At 41.1% G+C, this 20,004-nt stretch overlaps 1 protein-coding gene across 1 annotated transcript in view; it reads right to left on the bottom strand.

Annotated features, from left to right (window-relative positions):
- Positions 1-20,004, bottom strand: part of LOC126473567 (coiled-coil and C2 domain-containing protein 2A) — a 574,642-nt gene that overhangs the window by 242,379 nt on the left and 312,259 nt on the right. Inside the window, exon 12 of the mRNA XM_050100701.1 lies at positions 19,327-19,559. Coding sequence (XP_049956658.1) covers positions 19,327-19,559 — 233 coding nt within the window. The remainder of the gene's footprint in view (positions 1-19,326; positions 19,560-20,004) is intronic.

The raw sequence follows: 20,004 nt of genomic DNA, 5'->3' as shown, positions 1-20,004 counted from the left end.
AACTCTTTATTTTATTTTATTTTTTGCTGCATTTCTTCAATGTGTTGACACCACCTGATGAGTGTATCTTTTGTTGTCACATGTTTACCAGAAGAGCCTAGTACATAACTTACACGATTCCTTTCATCAGGTGTGAGATTTTGCTGGCCTCTGTCACATGCAGCAAATGGCCAAAATATTCTGTATGTAGTACTGTGTCACTTCCCCAAGATGTTGGGTTCTGTTCTTTAATTATTCTTCTATTAAGTGGTCTTGCTGCTGATTATTATCAAATGTTTTCTTCTTATTTTTCCTAGTTTTTGGGCTTGTCTTCATTCTTCTAGAACCACCACTGGGCTAGGCTGTCCCGGTAAAAGTACACATCTGGCAAACACATCATGTCATCATATCTGTCGTATTGGACAACCTCAGCCATTTCACCATGCCCTGACCTGCATCTCCAGAAAACACTGATGCATGCCTGAGTCGCATCACTTACTACTGTTTTGGGTCAATTGGTCTCTGGAACATATGAACCTCAGGAACAATATACTGCTTGTATTTGGTTCCTGTTCATGTAGGTGATGGTTTTTATTTTGCCTAACTGGAGCTATGGTGCTGTAGATGCTTTGAAGTACCTGATGTCTCCACCAGACAATGTCATGACATAACCACACTCAAGTCCAAATCCGGAAACAATCATCAATGAATTACAATACTTTGCACGGTTAGCACATTTATTACAGACAGAACAACCTCATGGACACAGAGTGCCACTGTTTACATGAACATCAAATTTTTCATAATATGCTAACATTACAAACATAAGAAAACAGTGGAAAAATGCTCCCATCAGAGCACAAAAATGGTGAGTATGTTCCTGTGTAAAAAGACTGACTGAGAAATGGGGTACCAGCTGCCTAATTCTATTTTCCTCAGCAACTTTAAAATTTTTCCAAAAATTTTGGCCTGCAGACCTATCCACTCTTTCTAACATGCAACTCACCTCTCCCACCCACAAGCTACTCTCACTGAAACTTGCTCACACACACTAGTCCATCACTGTAAGTCACTCAAACCCATCCACTCCCAGTCACTGGCTTCTGTCTCACAGCCACAGTATCCTTCATTCTGCCCAACTACTACTGTCTCCTCTCACTATAACTGTTTCTGTTTTGCTCCGTTTTAACACTCATTCATTCCTTCCCACTGCTGCTGTCTCTTATTGCTGTCACTATCTCTCTCTTCCTCATTGTCACTGACATAGATTCTGTCTCTCATTACTACTTTCTCTCATCCACTTCCACTTTCTCCTTCTCTTTATCCCTCTCCCACTGGGACTTTCTCCTTCACTCTTTTCCTAGCACTATTCTGTCACTGTCAACTATGTTCCACTACCACTGTGTACCTTTCTTTCTCTCACACTGCCATTGTCTCCTGCACTCTTTCTATATCACAATCATTCTCTACTATCTTCCACTATTGGGTTGCTGCATAAGTTCGTAGCGTTTCTCCATAAGTTTAATAAACACAACATATACACACAATAGAGACTTTAGTCATTAATAGTATGTTCTCTTTCACCATGTACAACATTCTGCCAATGCTGGGATACATTTTCAATTCAACTACTGTAGAAATCACATAGTTTTGAGGTGAAGAGTTTGATGAGTAATGTTTGGAGCACATTTTCATCCGGAAATGAAGTTCCTTGAGGGTTGTCCAATAGAGAGCGGAAAAGGTGAAAATCTGAGAGTGTAAAATCAGATGAAGAAACTAGGTGCAGAATGACTTCCCAACCCAATTTCTGTTCAAAAGGGAACAGAAAAGGTGAAAATCCGAGGGTGCAAGATCAGGTGAGTAAAGTGGTTGCAGAATGACTTCCCAATTCAACTTCTGTATAGTGTCTTTTGTTAGTCTAGCAGCATGTTGGTGGGCATTATTGTGGAGAGGCATCACTTCATGCAGTCTTCCTGCTCACTGTTCTCACACTGCATCTGCAAGATACCTTAGTTGTTGACAATAAATGTCAGCAGTGATGTTACATAAGAGGCAGCAATTCATAGTACACCACTCCATCGCTGTTCCACCAGGTCTTTCTATGGGGAGTTGCTGCTTTGTTTCGGCTCAACAATACATTTCTTTTCCTTCTGTTAGCATAAAGACACCATCTCTTGTCACCAGTAATGATACAGGATAGGAACAGCTGGCATTACTCGTGAGCCAACTGATGACAAGCAGAGATGCACATACAGCTGCCCATTAATTTTGGTGATTTTGTCTTACAGTGTGTAGTACACATACACCCAATTTTTGAAATTTCCCCACAGCATGCAAATGTTGCATGATGGTGGAATGATCACAGCTTGTCACATTTGCCAGTTCTCAAGTACATTGACATGGATCATTGTGGACCAATGCATTTAAACTGTCTTCATCAAACCCCAAAGGCCTTCTTGAGCATGGAGAGTCACTAATGTCAAAAAATTCTGCTTAAAACAAGAAAATCATTTTCATATCATGCTCAGTCTAATGGCACTATCCTCACAGAAGACGTAAATGTTTCTGACTCCAGAAATGTTCTGATTTCTGCACTTGGCACTCCATTGTCTAGTATTCACAGCTCTGATCACCATCTCCAAATGGCAAAATGACAATATGTAAACTCAAATAGCAACAATGAACTACAAATAAAAAATGACAATTGATAAATAAACACGAGGACAACATGCAAACAAAAATACTAAGAACTTATGTGCCAATCTTACATTTATTGCTCTTCCATCTCTTTTCCACTGTCATCATCTCCTTTGCTCTAAGCATAAAAAAGAGTAAATATGAAACTTCCTGGCAGATTAAAACTGTGTGCCACACCGGGACTCGAACTTTTGCCTTTTGTGGGCAAGTGCTCTACCACCTGAGCTACCCATGCACAACTCATGCCCCATCCTCACAGCTTCACTTCTGCCAGTACCTCGTCTCCTAACTTCCAAACTTCACAGAAGCTCTCCTACGAATTATTCAGAACTAGCACTCCTGGAAGAAGGATAACAAAAGTGTCCATCAATATCATTGTCATCTGCATAATTACTCTGCAGTTCCTATTTAAGTGTTTGGCAGAGGCTTCATGCACCAATTGGCAGACTGTTTCTCTATTTCTCTACCATTCTACTCTTGAATAGCATGTGGGAAAAATGAACACCTGAATTTTTCAGTGTGAACTCCATTATTTATACGTTTGTCATAATAATAGACACATCAAAAAAAATTTTGCATCACCTCAGTTCTGAGAGTGCTGGAACCCGTACAGAAAATTGGAACAGAGCTCAACATAAACACCATTTCTGCCCTTTTTATTGCTAATGAAAACCACACATTGCATGTTGTATCAACACACAGCAAGACCTTCAGAGCTGGTGGTCCAGATTTCTGTACACACCAGTACCTCTAATACCCAGTACCATGTCCTCTTGCACTGATGCATGCCTGTATTTGTCGTGGCATACTATCCACAAGTCCATCAAGGCACTGTTGGTCGAAACTGTCCCACTCCTGAATGGCGATTCAGTGTACATGTCACTCTACTTGAACTACTTCGTTATCCTGAAGGAAGTTGTTCACAAGATGTGCATGATGGGGGCGTGAATTGTTGTTCACGAGGACGAATGCCTCGCCAATATGCTGCTGATATGGTTGCTCTATCGGTTGGAGGATGGCATTCACGTACCATACAGCCATTATGGTGCCTTTCATGGCCACCTGCAGCATATGTCAGCCCACATAATGCCACCCCAAAACAGCAGGGAACCTCCACCTTGCTGCACTCACTGTACAGTGTGTCTAAGGCATTCAGCCTCACCAGGTTGCCTCCAAACATGTGTCCGATGATTGTCTGTTTGAAGGCATATGTGACACTCATTGGTGAAGAGAAGATGATGCCAACCCTAAGCAGTCCATTTGGCATGTTGTTGGGCCCATCTGTACCATGCTACATGGTGGTGTGGTTACAAAAATGGACCTCGCCATGGACGTTGGGAGAGAAGTTGCGCACCATGCAGCCTATTGCACACAGTTTGAGTCATAACACGATGTCCTGTGTCTGCACAAAAAGCATTATTCAACATGGTGGCATTGTTGCCAGGGTTCCTCCGAGCCATTATCCGTAGGTAGTGATCATCCAAAGAAGTAGTAGCCCATGGGCAGCCTGAGTGAGGCATGTCAGTGACAATTGCTGTCTCTCTGTATCTCCTCTGTGTCTGAACAACATCGCTTTGGTTCACTCCGAGATGCCTGGACACTTCCCTTGTTGAGAGCCCTTCCTGGCACAAAGTAACAATGTGGATGTGATCGAACAGTGGTATTGACAGTCTAGACATGGTTCAACTGCAGACAACAGGAGCTGTGTACCTCCTTCCTCGTGGAATGACTGGAACCGATCAGCTGTCGGACCCCCGTCGTCCATCTAATAGGCGCTGCTCATGCATGGTTGTGTACATCTTTGGGTGGGTTTAGTAACATCTCTGAACAGCCAAAGGGACTGTGTCTGTGATACAACATTGTCACGTAGAAGGAGGTGTGTATATATAAACACACACACACACACACACACACACACAGCTACAGACCATTCCAGTACAGTGATACTTGATGTTTGTGGATACTTCTAGAATGTATTCAAACCGAATATAGAAATTAAAACTGTACAGTTCAAATGAGTTTTGAACTCACGACTTCCATGCAACAGGTAAGTATCATAACCACTAAAACACGGTGCTATTCAGCTTCTTCTGCAACACTGCTCCCTCCTTGGCAGCATCTCGGTGTTACGTCCTAGTCCAGGAACGAGTCATTGGTCCAGAATACTCTGACTCCCGATGGCCGATTCTCACCCTGGCGGTGATCTTCTTAGAACTTCTTTTGCCGCTACGTTCTTCATCACCTTGTTGCCTGTCACTGGAGCTTTGAATTTACGCTGGGTTGCAGGATTCTTATAGGGCTTCATTCGAAGGACGTGGACCATATCTCTGATCTTTCATCATCTTGTATCGGAGATGAAATCTTCAAGTTCATAAGTAACATCAGACAACTGTCTTACAACCAAAGTAGTGCCTGAGGAGCTTCTCAGAGAGACCAACCTTCCAAACAGGAGTGAAGACCCAGACGAGGTCATCAGGCTGGTAGACAAGAGGGCGGTGACTCATGTCATACCTTAGGCGATCGTTTTCTTGAGCCTGCAGCATGCGGATTTGAGCTAACTGCCAAGCTTCCTCAGCTCTGGTTAACATCTGGCCGATGTAGTCATTGCCCAAGTCATCAGGATGTAATGGAAACACAGTGTCCATCATCGTAGTCGCCTCATGCCCATGCACCAGGAAAAATGGAGTAAATCCAGTGGCGTCTTGTTTGGTGGTGTTGTAGGCAAACATCACGAAAGGTAGCACCTGCTCTGCTCTGCTCAACACTGATGAACATTGATAGCATGTCGGCCAAGGTCTTATTAAGGTGATCTGTAAGCCTGTTAGTCTGCAGATGGTAGGCAGTCATCATATGAGGAGTAATGTTGCACAGACTGTTTATCTCTGTCACAAGATTTGATTGAAAAACTTTCCCGCGATCCATAATTAATGACCTTGGGGCACCGTGTTTTAATACAATGTCTTCCATGATGAATTTGGCTAACTCAGATGCTTCAGCTCTTTTCACAGCTTTTGTAATGGCATAGCGTGTCAGATAATCAGTGCAAACAATAATCCATCTATTGCCAGTAGCAGATGTTGGAAATCGTCCAAGGAGGTCAATCCCAACACACTGTAAAGGCATTTTGGCTGGTGGAATTGGTATGAGTTGGCCAGGTGCTTTCTGAGGAATTGCCTTTCTCCTCTGGCACTCTCAACAGTATGACACATAGTGATGGACACTCCTAAATAAACCTGGCCAGAAAAATCTCTTGCAGATTCTATCATATGTCTTCATAAATCCTAAATGTCCAGCCTCAGGTGTGTCATGGAATTTCCGTAGAACATCTAAGCGCATGTGTTTAGGAATGACTGGTAGCCACCTATTTCCAAACAGATCAAAGTTTTCTTGCAAAGTAATCCATTAACTACATTAAATTTACCTTTCACATCCTCTGACCAATTTAAGGAAAGCATAATTGGAGATACCTTGGCGTCCTTCTTCTGCTCAGCAGAGAGATCCTGGAGTGCAGTGAGACAGTCACTATCTTCATCAAAGTCTTGATGGTCTTGCGCAGGATTTCTTGAGAGACAGTTGGCATTTCGGTGTTTTCTTCAACTTTTGTACACTATGGTAATGTCATACTCCCGAAGACGTAGTGTCTACCTGGCGAGTTGTCCTGTTGGATCCTTAAGACCTGTCAACCAACAAAGTGGATGATTGTCTGTAACAACTGTGAATGGCCTTCCATAGAGATACTGTCAAAATTTGCACATGGCCGATATTACATCAAGACATTCTCTTTCTGTAGTTGAGTAGTTTTTCTCGGCTTGTGTAAGTGTCCTAGAAGCATAGGTTATAACCTTAACTTTTCCATCCAAAATTTGCATCAGAACAGCACTGATCCCATACCTGCTAGCATCTGTGTGTAGTTCTGTTGGTGCTCTATCATCATAAAGACCAAGTACAGGGTCAGTCATCAGAGCTTTGGCCTGGCTTTGATAAAATGAAGGTAAGCTTCTCACATCTCTAATACTTTTAGGAATAGGAAATTCTGTTATAGATCTCATCTTTTCTGGATCTGGCCGCACACCTTCATTTGACACAAGGTGTCCACATATTTTGATTTCTTTGGGTCCAGAGAGACACTTTCTTGTATTAAGTTTCAGTCCGCCTTGTTGGAGACACTTAAGAGCGGCCCTCAGTCTTTCTATATGTTCATCAAATGTCTCTAAGAACACTATAATGTCATCTAAATGACAAAGACATATCGTCTACTTCAGGTGCCTCAGAAGATTATCCTTCATCTGTTCAAAAGTTGCTGGTGCATTACACAGACCAAACAGCTTTACCTAAAACTCATACAGGCCTTCATGGGTGATGAATGCAGTTTTCTCACGATCAGCCTCATCTACTTCGATCTGCCAGTATCCCGAGTACATGTCCGTGGTTGAGAAAAACTTAGCCCCCTTCAGGCAATCTAGCGTATCGTCAATTTGTGGAAGCGCTTTTTAATTATCATATTAAGCTTCCTGTAATCAACACAAAAGTGCCAACTGCCATCCTTCTTCCTGATGAGGACCACTGGTAATGACCATGGGCTCTGCAAAGGCTGAATGATGTCATTCTTCATCATTTTCTCTACCTTGTCACGAATTATTTGACATTCTGTTGCTGACACACAGTATGCTCTCTGGCTTATTGGTTGATGGTCTTGAGTGCTAATCCGGTGCTCCACCGTTGATTTGTCTAATTTGTCTGCACCTGTGGACTGAAGCATTCACAAAACTCTTGAAGAATGGCAAGTAGCTTCTTCTGTTGTTCCTTACAGAGATCTGGTGATAGCCTAGATAGAAGATCTCGTCTCGTAGTGGTAGTGCTAATTTCGCCCACAGACACGGCATGGGAGGTTTCTATGATGCTCAGCTGTTCTTCAGTTAATGGCTCAGCGTTTGCTACACACATGCGTCTTGGAAGGATCTGCGGTTCTTGGCGACAGTTAACTATCCACAATTCACCAAATCCGTTCTCAAATTAGACGACAGAGGCTGAGATGACCAAGTTATTCTTCAGCGATATGCTTCTCTTGCATTCCACTACAAGTTCCATGGGTTGATGCATGGCATGACATGTGACAGTTACCTTTCTAGCGCTGACTGCAGGAATGATCACTTCATGCAGCACACATTGTCTCCATACACTCAGATGTACATCTTCCTGTCCGCAGTATCTCATCTTGTCTAGCATAATCTTCGAGTGTCCATAATCTATAATTGCCTGAGAAGTTTTCAAAAAGTCCCATCCGAGAATGACATCATGACTACACTCTTGAAAGACAATGATTTCTAAGGGCTGTGTATGGCCACTTATACCCATGCAAAAGGTACATCTTCCTGTAGGTTTTACATATTTCCCATTAGCCTCCGTCAGCAGAGATGTTTTGTTGTCGACGAATATGGTTTAGTGCAACTGGCGATGATACTTCTCCGAAATGACAGAATATGGTGCTCCAGAGTCCACAAGAGCTTGGGCTGGTCGGCCATCCATGAGGATATCGATGTAGTTCCCTATCATTTTTGTAGTGATCAACAGCAGAGGAATCTTGTCTTCGGTGGCCTCACCTCCAAAGAAGGTCGCACCCTTTAGTTTTCCAGGTTGCGGCAGCTAGGTGATCGGCTGGAGCTTCTGTACAGCAATGAAGACCTCGATTAGCATGTTGGGGAGCGTCCTCTCCAGCAGCTAGCTTGCGGCGATGGTGACCTACGTCGTACTGCACCCACATCTTCATGTTCATCTTCGTCGTCCCAGAGTTGGCGTCAGTTAAGATCAGTCAGCTGTCTTCTGGTGTGGGCATCATCAAATATCCACCACCTTTTTTGACAATAGTGCACCACATGTCCCGGTCATCCACAGGGGAAACATACTGGTTGGTTATCCTGGGTCCTCCAGGTTCCTCATGCGGCATTGTAGGAACATAACTCCGCCTTGATCTCAACTTTTTCACTGTTTTGAAGGGAAATGAAAGACGAGACATTGGATTCAATGTCTGTTCCACTTCCTCCCTTATAACCTCTTGAAGCATCTCGGTTTATTGCTTGCCGTGCAATCCAAGTACCTTCTGAACTTCCTCTCTCACTATCTGTGAAAAACACTTGTGAAATCAGTCGCTTCCTCCATCACAGACATCGATACGACATTTGGAAGCCATTCAAACTTCTTGCGTGTAATTCTTTTTTAATGCATTGTCTCGATATACTGGCACCATTTTATGAAGTCGTCTGTTGTCGAAACCTTGAGGGCTTGATACATGTCCTCAGCAACATCCTTCATGAGATGTGCAACCTCTTCCTTCTTCATTCTAGGATCCACTATCTTACACAGCTCCAAGATGTCTTGAATGTAGGATGCTGTAGTTTCTCCTGGATGCTGTGCCCTGCACTTTAATTTATCTTCAGCCTTGCACTTCTGTCATGTCACCGAAATACTTGTGCTGTTCCGCCTGGAATACTTCCCAACTTGTGAACTTCTCCTCATTGTTCTCATACCATTGCTTGGCAGCGCCCTCCAAATAGAAAAATGTGTTAGCCAAAACACACGGTCTCATCCCACTTGTTAAATTTGGCTATACACTCATATACCTTCAGCCGCTTGTTTGGATCTTGGCCTTCATCACCAGAGAACCTGGAAGGATGCCTCGTGTGGTAGCACACAGTTGCTGCCATCATAATGTCCTCTTCTTCTTCTGTCTCCGATAGATTGCAATCTGTTGAATATGGCTCGAACTCAGGTTTCGCGCCACGTAAACGGCGGTGCTGTCGTGGCCTGATGGGAGCCACTGTGTCGTCAATAATGAGCGCTATCGCAGGTTCAAATACCCAGCGCCTCCATCAGAATAGTGTCACACAGAAGGAGGTGTAATTAGATGAGTGACGAACACGAACTTCACTTAACGAAGGTTTATTCAACACCTGCACATACAAGAGCACAGAGGAAACTGCCTCCGGCCAGAACACATACAGTATATACAGACCATTCCAGTACAATGATTCTTGATATTTGTGGATACTTCTAGAATGTATTCAAACCAAATATAGAAATTAAACTGCACAGTCCAGAGGAGTTTTGAACTTATGACCTTCCATGCAACAGGTTAGTATCATAACCACTAAACCAAGGTGCTACTCAGCTTCTTCTGCAACAATATCCACAGTCAGTGTCTGTCTTCAGGAGTTCTGGGTACCGAGGTAATGCAAAACATTTTTGATGTGTGTATAACGTAACTGGAGAGAGGAAAAAAAAAAAAATCTACTCACCAAGTGGCACCAGGAGAACAAACACATGAAGATGGTTTTACTTACGCAAGCTTTTAGAGCCAGAGACTCCTTCTTCTGGCAGAAGGGTTGAAGGGGAATGAAGACAGGTGAAGTGAAAGGACAAGAGAGGTTTAGGAAAGGACAGGAGAGATCTAGGAAAAGGGGTAGAGTTCCTTCCTTCACCCCTCTTCCTTCACCTTCAACTCTGCTGGACGAAGGAGTCACTGGCTCCAAAAGCTTGTGTAAGTAAAATCTATTTTATGTGTGCATTCTCCTGCCACCACTTGATGAGTGGATTTCTTTTTACCTATTCAATTAAATTATGCTGTCAAAATTTATTACTTTCATTGTTGTATTTTATGATGAGGATCATTTCTCCCTGTGTAGATTGGAGTCAACAAAATGTTTTGCCATTTGAGGGATAAAGTTTGTGAGTGTAATACCATGAAAATAGCTCATCACAAGGAAAAAACCTTTGTTTTAATTTTTAGCATATAAATTCACTTATCATATCCATGAATCTCTCTCCCCTTTTCATGATTATACAAAACTAGCTTAGCAACTGCTGCTTTGGTCACATAGATTGTATGGTCTACAGGGATTTTTTTCTGTTTTTATTTAATCTAATTTTTAAGTTGTTCACAAATTTCAACATCATCTAAGCTTTTCATGCTAATTAAGGCCATATAAGTATGGTCTTTTCCAAAAGTACTTCTGACCAACAAATGTTTCTGGTAGTTGGTGTCAAATGTTTTTGTTAATTATGCCTTTGAATGGCAGTATTTCCATAGCAACTTTCATCCCCTCACAAATATTTCTTTATGTCTAACTAAGACCAGTCGTCATAAATTTAAGTTTAAAATGTTTTTAATGTAATGAAATAAACCAACTTGTATTGCCTTTGTAGACCTGGAAAAGGCATTTGATAATGTTATCTGGCAAGAGATGTTCAGAGTGCTGAGGAAAAGTGGAATGAAGCACAAAGACATCCGTGTGATATTCAGTTTCTATAAGAATGAGGTGGCAGTGATTAGGAACTGTCACCAGGAACAAGAAGCAAATATTAGAAAAGGGATAAGACAAGGATGTGCTCTCTCCTCTTATATTCAACGCTTACATCCAGGAGGCTATAGACCAAGTTCGAGAAACTACTGCGGTAGGGATCAAAATTAATGGGCAGAAGATAGACATGCTATGTTATGTAGATGATATTGCTATAGTCACAGAGACAAAAGAAAATCTAGAGGAAGTCCTCAGAACAACGGAAAGAATTCTATGCAATCAGTATGGAATGAGAATAAACAATAAAAAGACTAAAGTGATTTATGCAGTACAGGAGCAGAATTTGAACATTTGAGAATGAGAATTGGAAGAGAGGAGCTGGAAATGATAAAGGAATTTACTTACCTGGGAAGCAAAATCACAAGGGATGGTAGAAGCCAGAAAGAAACTGCAGCAGAACACAAAAGGCCAAAATTGCATTTAATCAGAGGAGGAACTTACTCACCAGCAAGAACATCATCAGCCTGAAGATAAGGGAACATATCATGAAAGCTTTAATTTGGAGTGTGGCCCTATAAGGATGTGAAACTTGGACAATTGGAAGAGAAGAGAGAAGGACCTGGAGATGTGGTGCTATAGAAGGATGACGAAGATCAGCTGGAGAGACAAAGTAACAAATGAAGAGGTGCTTACAAGGGAACCTCCCCATCGCACCCCCCTCAGATTTAGTTATAAGTTGGCACAGTGGATAGGCCTTGAAAAACTGAACACAGATCAATCGAGAAAACAGGAAGAAGTTGTGCGGAACTCTGAAAAATTAAGCAAAATATACAAACTGAGTAATCCATGCGAAGGATATGCCACATCAAGGATATCATAAGCTCAGGAGTGCCGTGGTCCTGCGGTTAGCGTGAGCAGCTGCGGGACGAGAGGTCCTTGGTTCAAGTCTTCCCTCGAGTGAAAATTTTAATTTTTTATTTTCAGACAATTATCAAAGTTCAGGCACTCACACATAATCAACTTCGCTCTCCAAAATTCCAGGACATGTTCAGATTTGCTTGGACATGTGCAGGATTTGACGATCTACACACGGAAAAATTTGAAAACATTAAAAACATATGTTTTAACAGAGCACAAAGAAAAGTGAGCAACTGTGAAACTGTTGGATTCATTTGTTGCAGTTTATGTGACAAACTCTTATGTTTTCATCACTTTTTTGGGAATAATTATCACATCCACAAGAAAACCTAAATCGGGCAACGTAGAAGAATGTTTTTACCCATTCGCCAAGTGTACAAGTTATGTGGGTCGACAACATATTCCTGTCATGTGACGCACATGCCGTCACCAGTGTCGTATAGAATATATCAGACGTGTTTTCCTGTGGAGGAATCGGTTGACCTATGACCTTGCGATAAAATGTTTTCGGTTCTCATTGAAGAGTCACGTCCTTTCGTCTACTAATCGCACGGTTTTGCGGTGCGGTCGAAAAACACAGACACTAAACTTATTACAGTGAACAGAGACGTCAATGAACGAATGGACAGATCATAACTTTGCGAAAACAAAGAAAAATTTTTCGCTCGAGGGAGACTTGAAGCGAGGACCTCTCGTTCCGCAGTTGCTCACGCTAACCACGGGACCACGGCACTCCTGCGATCAGCTTATGCTTGATGTTGGCTATCTTCGCATGGACTACTCAGTTTGTATATTTTGCTTATTTTTTCATAGTTCCACACAACTTCTTCCTGTTTTCTCGATTGATCTGTGTTCAGTTTTTCAAGGCCTATCCACTGTGCCAACTTATAACGAAATCTGAGGGGGGTGCAATGGGGAGGTTCCATTGTTAGAATAGTACAGGAAACCAGATCTCCGTGGAGGCACAACCAAACAAGAAAAGACAGACTTGTAGCTATTGTTACAATCCATCCTGGATTTTCCATTTTTTGAAATGAAGAGCAAGGCAGACAGACAAGAGAAATGGTGTTCTGCTGCAAATCAACCTCAGGGTCAAACACTATAAGAAGAAAAAAATGAAATATTTACTTAAAATTTTCATCCCCTATTGCACTCTATTAGGGGTTGAATTCCCAGAAACACTGAAACATGTGTCCCCCCCCAACCAAGAAGTCAAACAGCAATATAGATGTAGCCTTACGAGTCCTTTAGTAATTATTTATTTTCAAAAAAACTTTCACCCACTTTTTAACTGAGAAACAAAATACCAGTTTTCATAGTTCTAGCTCCAAAATTCCCATAATAGTGATATATTTTCAAAAAGCCTTTCAGCCCCTATTTCACCCTCTTAGGAGCAGTATTTCAGACAACCTCTTGTTAAAAGAGGCCTACAGTGTAAGATCCACACCTCCAAACTTCAAGTTTCTATCCGGAGCAGTTTGGGCTGTGCGATGATGAATCAGTGAATCAGTCTGACACTGTTTCACCCCTTAGAGGTTGAATTTTAAAAACAATGAAACACATATTTTTTCATCTCCCACCAAAATGCCAAGCACCAATTTTCAAAGATTTAACTTTCACCCAATATTTCACCCCCTTAATGACTGAATTCCCAAAAACAGTGACAAGCATACGTTTTATTTCTAATTGAGAAGCCACATACAAATTTTCAAAGATCTATTTTCAAAAATGTTTGCACTATGAAATATTTCCATAAAAATTTTCATCCCTTATTTCATCTCCACAGGGGTTGAATTTCCGAAAACAGCGAACCACACACTTTTTTATTTATTACTGAGAATCCAAATTTAAATTTTCATAGATTTAGCTTTAAAAATGCTTTCATAATAAAATATTTTCATAAAAATCTTATCACCTATTTCACCCTCTTAAGGGTTAAGTTTCCAAAAACACTGAACACATATTTTTTAAATTTGCAACCAAGAGGTCAAATAGCAATGTTCAAAGATGTAGCTTTAAAATACTTCAGTAGTTCTTTAGTGATGATATACTTTTAAAAAAAGCTTTCACCTGCTATTTCACTCCCATTGGGTTAAATTTCCAAAAATGCTCAAACAGGTATCTTTTTATTTCTGACCAAGAGACCACATACCAGTTTTTGTAGGTCTAGCTTCAAAATTGCCTTAATAATAACATTTTTCTAAGAAACCCTTCATACCCTACTTCGCCCCCTTAGGGTTGGAATTTCAAAAATTCCCTTGTTAAATGATGCCGTGTAAGTTGTCTCTTTAATAGATTTTTTCCATCTTCTAATTGTTCTGCCAGTAAAATACAATCTTTATTTCACTTCCCAACAACATTTTCTATTTCATAGCTCTGATTTTAGTTGCTCATAATTGTTATCCCCAGATATTTTGTTGAATTGGAAGTCTTTTAAGTTTGCATGATTTACCGTGAGACTGACATTAAATAGATGTGCAACCACCAACTGTGACTATGACCATTTCTGACCATGTCGACAGCAGTGTGGCCTAGGGTGACAGACCATGTGCTTTCTCTTGTACCTTCCTGGAGCTGTGTTTATAGAGTGACAATTCTTCTCATAGAAATCTACCACAAGTCCAGCCCCTCATCCAAGTTGTGGGAGATGAGCAACGGCATGAAGTAGGGGATTGCTTGTAGAAGTGAGGTACAGTCAGTGGGGACTGTGTGTGCCCTGGGAACACTACGGTAACTGTGGAGGTCCTACAGGAACCCTGAAAAGTGATGGCTAATGGGCCTCTGGTGAACCTACGATGGGCCCAGCAAGCCAGTAGTAGATTATGATTTCTGCTTTCAAAAATAGAATGGGCCTTGGACAGAACGGATTTAATCAAGGACTAAGATTTGGAACATTAAATATACAAACATTGACTAGAAAGGTGGAAGAGATGGTAGACATTATGTGAATAAGGAAGTTAGACCTATTGGGGTTAGCTGAACTGAGATGAAAAGGAGAAGGAAGGAGAGAACTGAGGACAGGCTACCAACTGTCGTGGAGTGGGAATAAGGAGGGACGGAGAAATGGAGTGGGAATAGTAGTAAGAGATGGATTAAAAGAGGATGTGAAGGGAATAAGTGATAGGATGATGAAGGTCAAAATATCATTCGAGGGGATGACCATAGAGGCAATACAAGTGTATGCGCCGCAGGTAGGTTGCACTTCTGAGGAGAAACAAGAGTTTGAAGAGGAAATGCAGAAGCAGGTGGGAAGGAAGAATGTGATAGTAATGGGGGATTTAAATACTCATGTTGGAAGAGAAGTGTGCTTGGACCAGAGGGTTGGGGCTGCTGAAATGAGGAAGGTGAAAGACTGGTGGAGTTCTGTCAAAGAGAGACAGATGAGACGCTGACACTAGGAAGAAATGGGCAGAACAACTAGAGAAAGAAGAGAGAAAAATACTGAGAAAAATACTAGGTCCCAAAAGAGGTGGATGCGAAGACCTAGGGAAGAATTGTACTGGAACATGAGAACAATATCCGGGGAAATCAGACTCAAAAGGGCAAAGTTTGATGGACATGTAGTTAGGATGAGTATGGACAGAATGATGAAGAGAGTGTGGGAAACAACATGGAGGACAAGGGGAAAGACAGGAACAAAGTGGGTTGTTGAACTTCAGAATGACTGGTTGGAACTGGGGATCAAGGTCGAAGGAAAGGAAAATTGGAGGAACAAATATACACCAACCAATATGCCTGAGATCAATGACAGAGAAGAATACAGGAAAAGATTAGAGTGTCACCAATGGAGTCGACAGGAGAAACAGACACTGAAGATCTCGGAAGAAGAGTAGGAGAGAAGAAGAGAAAGAATGAAGATGTTCTGGGAGAAGAAGAGGAAAATGCAGTCCACAAAGGGGCTATCTGTGGTCCTACAGAGGCCGTAACGCATGAAGAAGAAGAAGTTCTGTCAAAGGAATGGCTTGCTGGTTGGGAACTCTTGGTTCAGGAAAAGAGAGAGCCACAAGATTACCTGGTACAGTCAAAACTTAAAGAGAAAGTCATTCCTGTATGATAGTGAGATGAATAGAAACATCATTGACATTAAGGTAATACCATCAGAGGCCTTGGATATCGATCACCATTTGCTAGTAATGGACCTGAGAGGGACTAAGGATAATAAAGGGACAGAAAATCAGGAAAGACGTATAAGGGTATGGAAGTTGAAGGAGAAAGAAAGCAGGCTACAGTACCTACAAGTAATAAAGGGAAGCATCCCAAAGTGTGAACCAAACATGGTAGAAGAGGAATATGGTAGATTCATGGGAACATCAGCAAGTGCGGCAGAAGCAATATGTGGGAGGACAAGCAACAAAAATAGATGGAAAGAAACACCCTGGGGGAATGATAAAACAAAGAATACAGTACAGAAGAGGAATAGAGCCTTAACGGTATGGTTCCAGAAGAGAGCAATAGAGACAAGAGAAGAGTATCAAGCCAGAAAGAAAGAAGCAAAAAGAGTGGTCGCGGAGGAGAGAAGAAAGTGGATGAAACAGTGGACCAGAATGATGGAGGAGGATAGTAGAGGTTCAAAAAAGGTGTTGTATGGGATGATTAAAAGTAAGAGGAAGAACTGTACGACAAATTATAACTGAATGGTGAACAAAAGTGGCCAAAATGTAGAGAATAAGGAGGAACTCAACAATATGTGGAAGGAGTATTTTGAAGAACTCCTGAACCTGAATGGAGACCTGGATGAAGTGGAACAAGCTAAGGAGAGAGAAAAGAGAGAGAGAGAGAGAGAGAGAGAGAGAGAGAGAGAGAAACAGCAAATAGAACATGGGGAGTAGCGGAAGAGGCATTGGGCAAGATGAAGGGAGGCAAGTCACCGGGTCTGGATGAGCTAACTGTAGAGATGGGTGAGAGCAGCAGGAGAGGTGGGGATACAATGGCTATATCGAGTAATGAAAATTGTGTGGAGACAGAAAATGATCCCAGAAGACTGGAAGAAGGGAATAACTGTCCCGATCTTTAAGAAGGGAAATAGAATAGAGTGCAAAAACTATCAGGGGATAACACTGATGAGTCACTGTGCAAAGATTTTTGTGAAAATTCTGGAAGCATGAATTCGGGCAAAATTAGAAGGAGGTGACAAGAGAAGAGCAACACGGCTTCAGAACCAGAAGGTCTGTGATGGATCTAATTTTTGCTGTAAGACAACTGCAGGAACAATTATTAATATGGAATTGATCTACTAATGACCTTCCTGGACACTGAAAAAGCATATGATAGTGTTCATAGAAGCAAAGTGTGGAAAACCCTGGAGAACAGAGGAGTAGCAAAACAGATTATTTGGAGGAGAAGGGAAATGTACCATGGAAGTGTGAGCTGTGTAAAAGTGAGAGGAGAGAGATCAGCTTGGATTGCACAAAAGAATGGCTTGAGGCAGGGAAGTGCACTTTCACCATTACTCTTCATTGCAGTGATGGATGATATAATAAGTACAGTAGCACAAGTAATTGGTGAAGGAAAGATGAAAACTATGGTGTCCGCAGATAATCTGATGATTTGGGGAATAGGGAAGAGGAAGTACAACAGCAGTTGGACATGTGGGAACGAACAGTACAAGAATATGGGATGAAATTTAGTATAAGTAAGAGTGAGATGATTATCACAACAAGAACGAGGGAGAGAGTAACAACTGGAATAACAATTGGTGGGGAATGATTGAGAAGAGTAGGGAGATGGAAAAAATGACAGAGAAATAAACAAGCAGGGGAGAAAAGCAGAAGCATTTCGGAAGAGTGTCAGAAGCCTGATACGGAGCAAGGATGTACCCCAAATCAGTGAAAAGGTTATGTACTGGTCGTACTATGCCCCAGTCCTAAAACACGCATCCGAAACCTGGGTTATGAAAGGAAGAGAGAAAAGCAAAGCACAAGGTAGTGTGATGAAATTCTTGAGGAACAGTATTGGAGTGACAAAGATAGACAGATTAAGAAATGAGAGGATCAGAGAGTTAATGAAGGTGGAACCATTGCAGGAGGAGATAGAGAAATCAAGGCTGAGATGATAAGGGCATGTTAAGCGAATGGAGGAGCAGAGGATAACCAGGAGGATACATGAGATGAAACTGGAAGGAAAGAGACCAAGAGGAAGACTGAGAGACAGATATCTGAAAGGAGTGGAGGAATACATCCAGAAGAAAGGAGAAGACTGGACCAAGGTGAAGACAGAGAGATGGTGGCAAGATAGAAGACGATGGAGAGGCTTATGTTCTAAACAGACCCGGCCAGAGGCTGGAATCTGCCCAAGATGATGATGATGATGAATTCGTCTCTGAGATCAGGACAATCTCTTACGTTCCTTTCAGGGAAAATAAGTTTTCTGTTGTTCATATTTTCTTGTTGCTTTCTTATAGAAAAAAAAAAAAACTTCTAATGTACAATGCTACCTGGGTGCAATCTTGTTTTCAGCACGCACCGTAACACATTGAGATACTTTATGAACAATATTTGCACATATATATTTAAAAATTATTTGTATTGTTACATAGTGACCATTTAAAGGTGGGGAACTGTTTACTTATTTCTGTTTAAGTATCCAGCTGTGAGCTGGATAATGCTGTCAATGATAATTTTAATCTACATATAAAAACAGTAATACTGCCTGACAAATGTTTATTTTTGCTGGTAGAGTCTAGAAGAGATTTGTAGCAATATGTTTTAGACATAAGTAGGATCAGTGGGGGTAATCAAATAATTTTCCCTTCAGCATTGTACTGTTAAATATCAGTATTACTCTTACAGCAAATAATTTGCTGACAGTTTCATTGAAGTATAAATGCATTGCATAGCCATATTGAATATTCTAAACAAACATGCACACAAAATGCATATATGCACTAAATTCAATGAATTATTCCAAACTGTAGTTAAATACACAGGGAGAAAGAAATGGACTGTCAAAACAAAGCCATCACATTTAATTATGCAAGTACTGTGTACTGTAACAGGAGCCAAACTGTCCCAAAAATCATTAGAGATCACATAAGTTGTTATGTCACTGAAAAGCAAAAACAGTTCTGTTTACAATCATATTTCAGTTAGAGTATCAAAATCTTGTGCTGGCTTTATAGCTCCAGTCTTGTGTTATCTTTGTCATGAGTCAATGGGACAAAGTATACTTTCTAAAAGAGTGCAATACACAGCTGCAGCATCTAATTATAAAATATTTTTGTAAAATAAAAGAATACTCCTGTTGATGAAATACAATACATGTATTTCAATGCGCCAATGGAGATGTCATTTAAATGATGTGGTTGTTTTATCTCAGTAAGAGATTTTATGGTCTACTTCAAAAGGCCCAATATATGCAACACATTTCTAATATTTACATCCCATTTACATTGGATTCTAATTTCATGGGTCAGGATTTTATACAATGGTACTTCCCTTACCTGGAAAATGAAGGATCTTGATCCACAGAATTATTATTGTTCAAACTGATGACAACATCTGGTTCTCCAGGAGGGCGAAAGCTCTCACGAAAACTGTTGGCAAGGTCTGAACGTACAGCTGCATCATCTAAATCAGTGTAAGTTTCTGTTTCTGACTCATGTTCATTCTCATTCTCAGTACTTCCAGAACTATTTGTCGGTTCACCTTTCCCTTGTAACTTCTTCGATATATGCTAAACAGATGCATTGTATATTTCAGTATAGCTTATTTACCAATGACCAAAATATTGTTGCCCTTATTGACTAGTTTTGATCAAGGAAAAATTTAAAATCAAAAGAAATAACAACATTCTGCCAGAGTCTGGCTTCAGCTGCCAAAACTGTGATCATATGTATGTGAGTTGCATTTGCATGTGTGTGTGGGGGGGGGGGGGGGGGGGGTGCGTGTTGTCTATTTTTGACAAAGGGATTGTTGGCCAAAAGCTTATTTTGTGACAAGCTTTTTGTTGTACCTATCTGCAACTCAGCATCTCTGCTATATGGTGAGTAGCAACTATCCCTTTTATAATATTGTGAAATAAAAAGGTCTCATTTTTACTGGTGTCACCTCATACAGTTACATCAGACTGCACTTCATAAAATTCTATTGGGAAATAAAGATAGAAAATACTTTCATTT

The sequence above is a fragment of the Schistocerca serialis genome, chromosome 4, assembly GCF_023864345.2.
Source record: "Schistocerca serialis cubense isolate TAMUIC-IGC-003099 chromosome 4, iqSchSeri2.2, whole genome shotgun sequence".
NCBI classification, from domain to species: domain Eukaryota; kingdom Metazoa; phylum Arthropoda; class Insecta; order Orthoptera; family Acrididae; genus Schistocerca; species Schistocerca serialis.
This window is presented reverse-complemented; position numbering and strand designations above follow the sequence as displayed.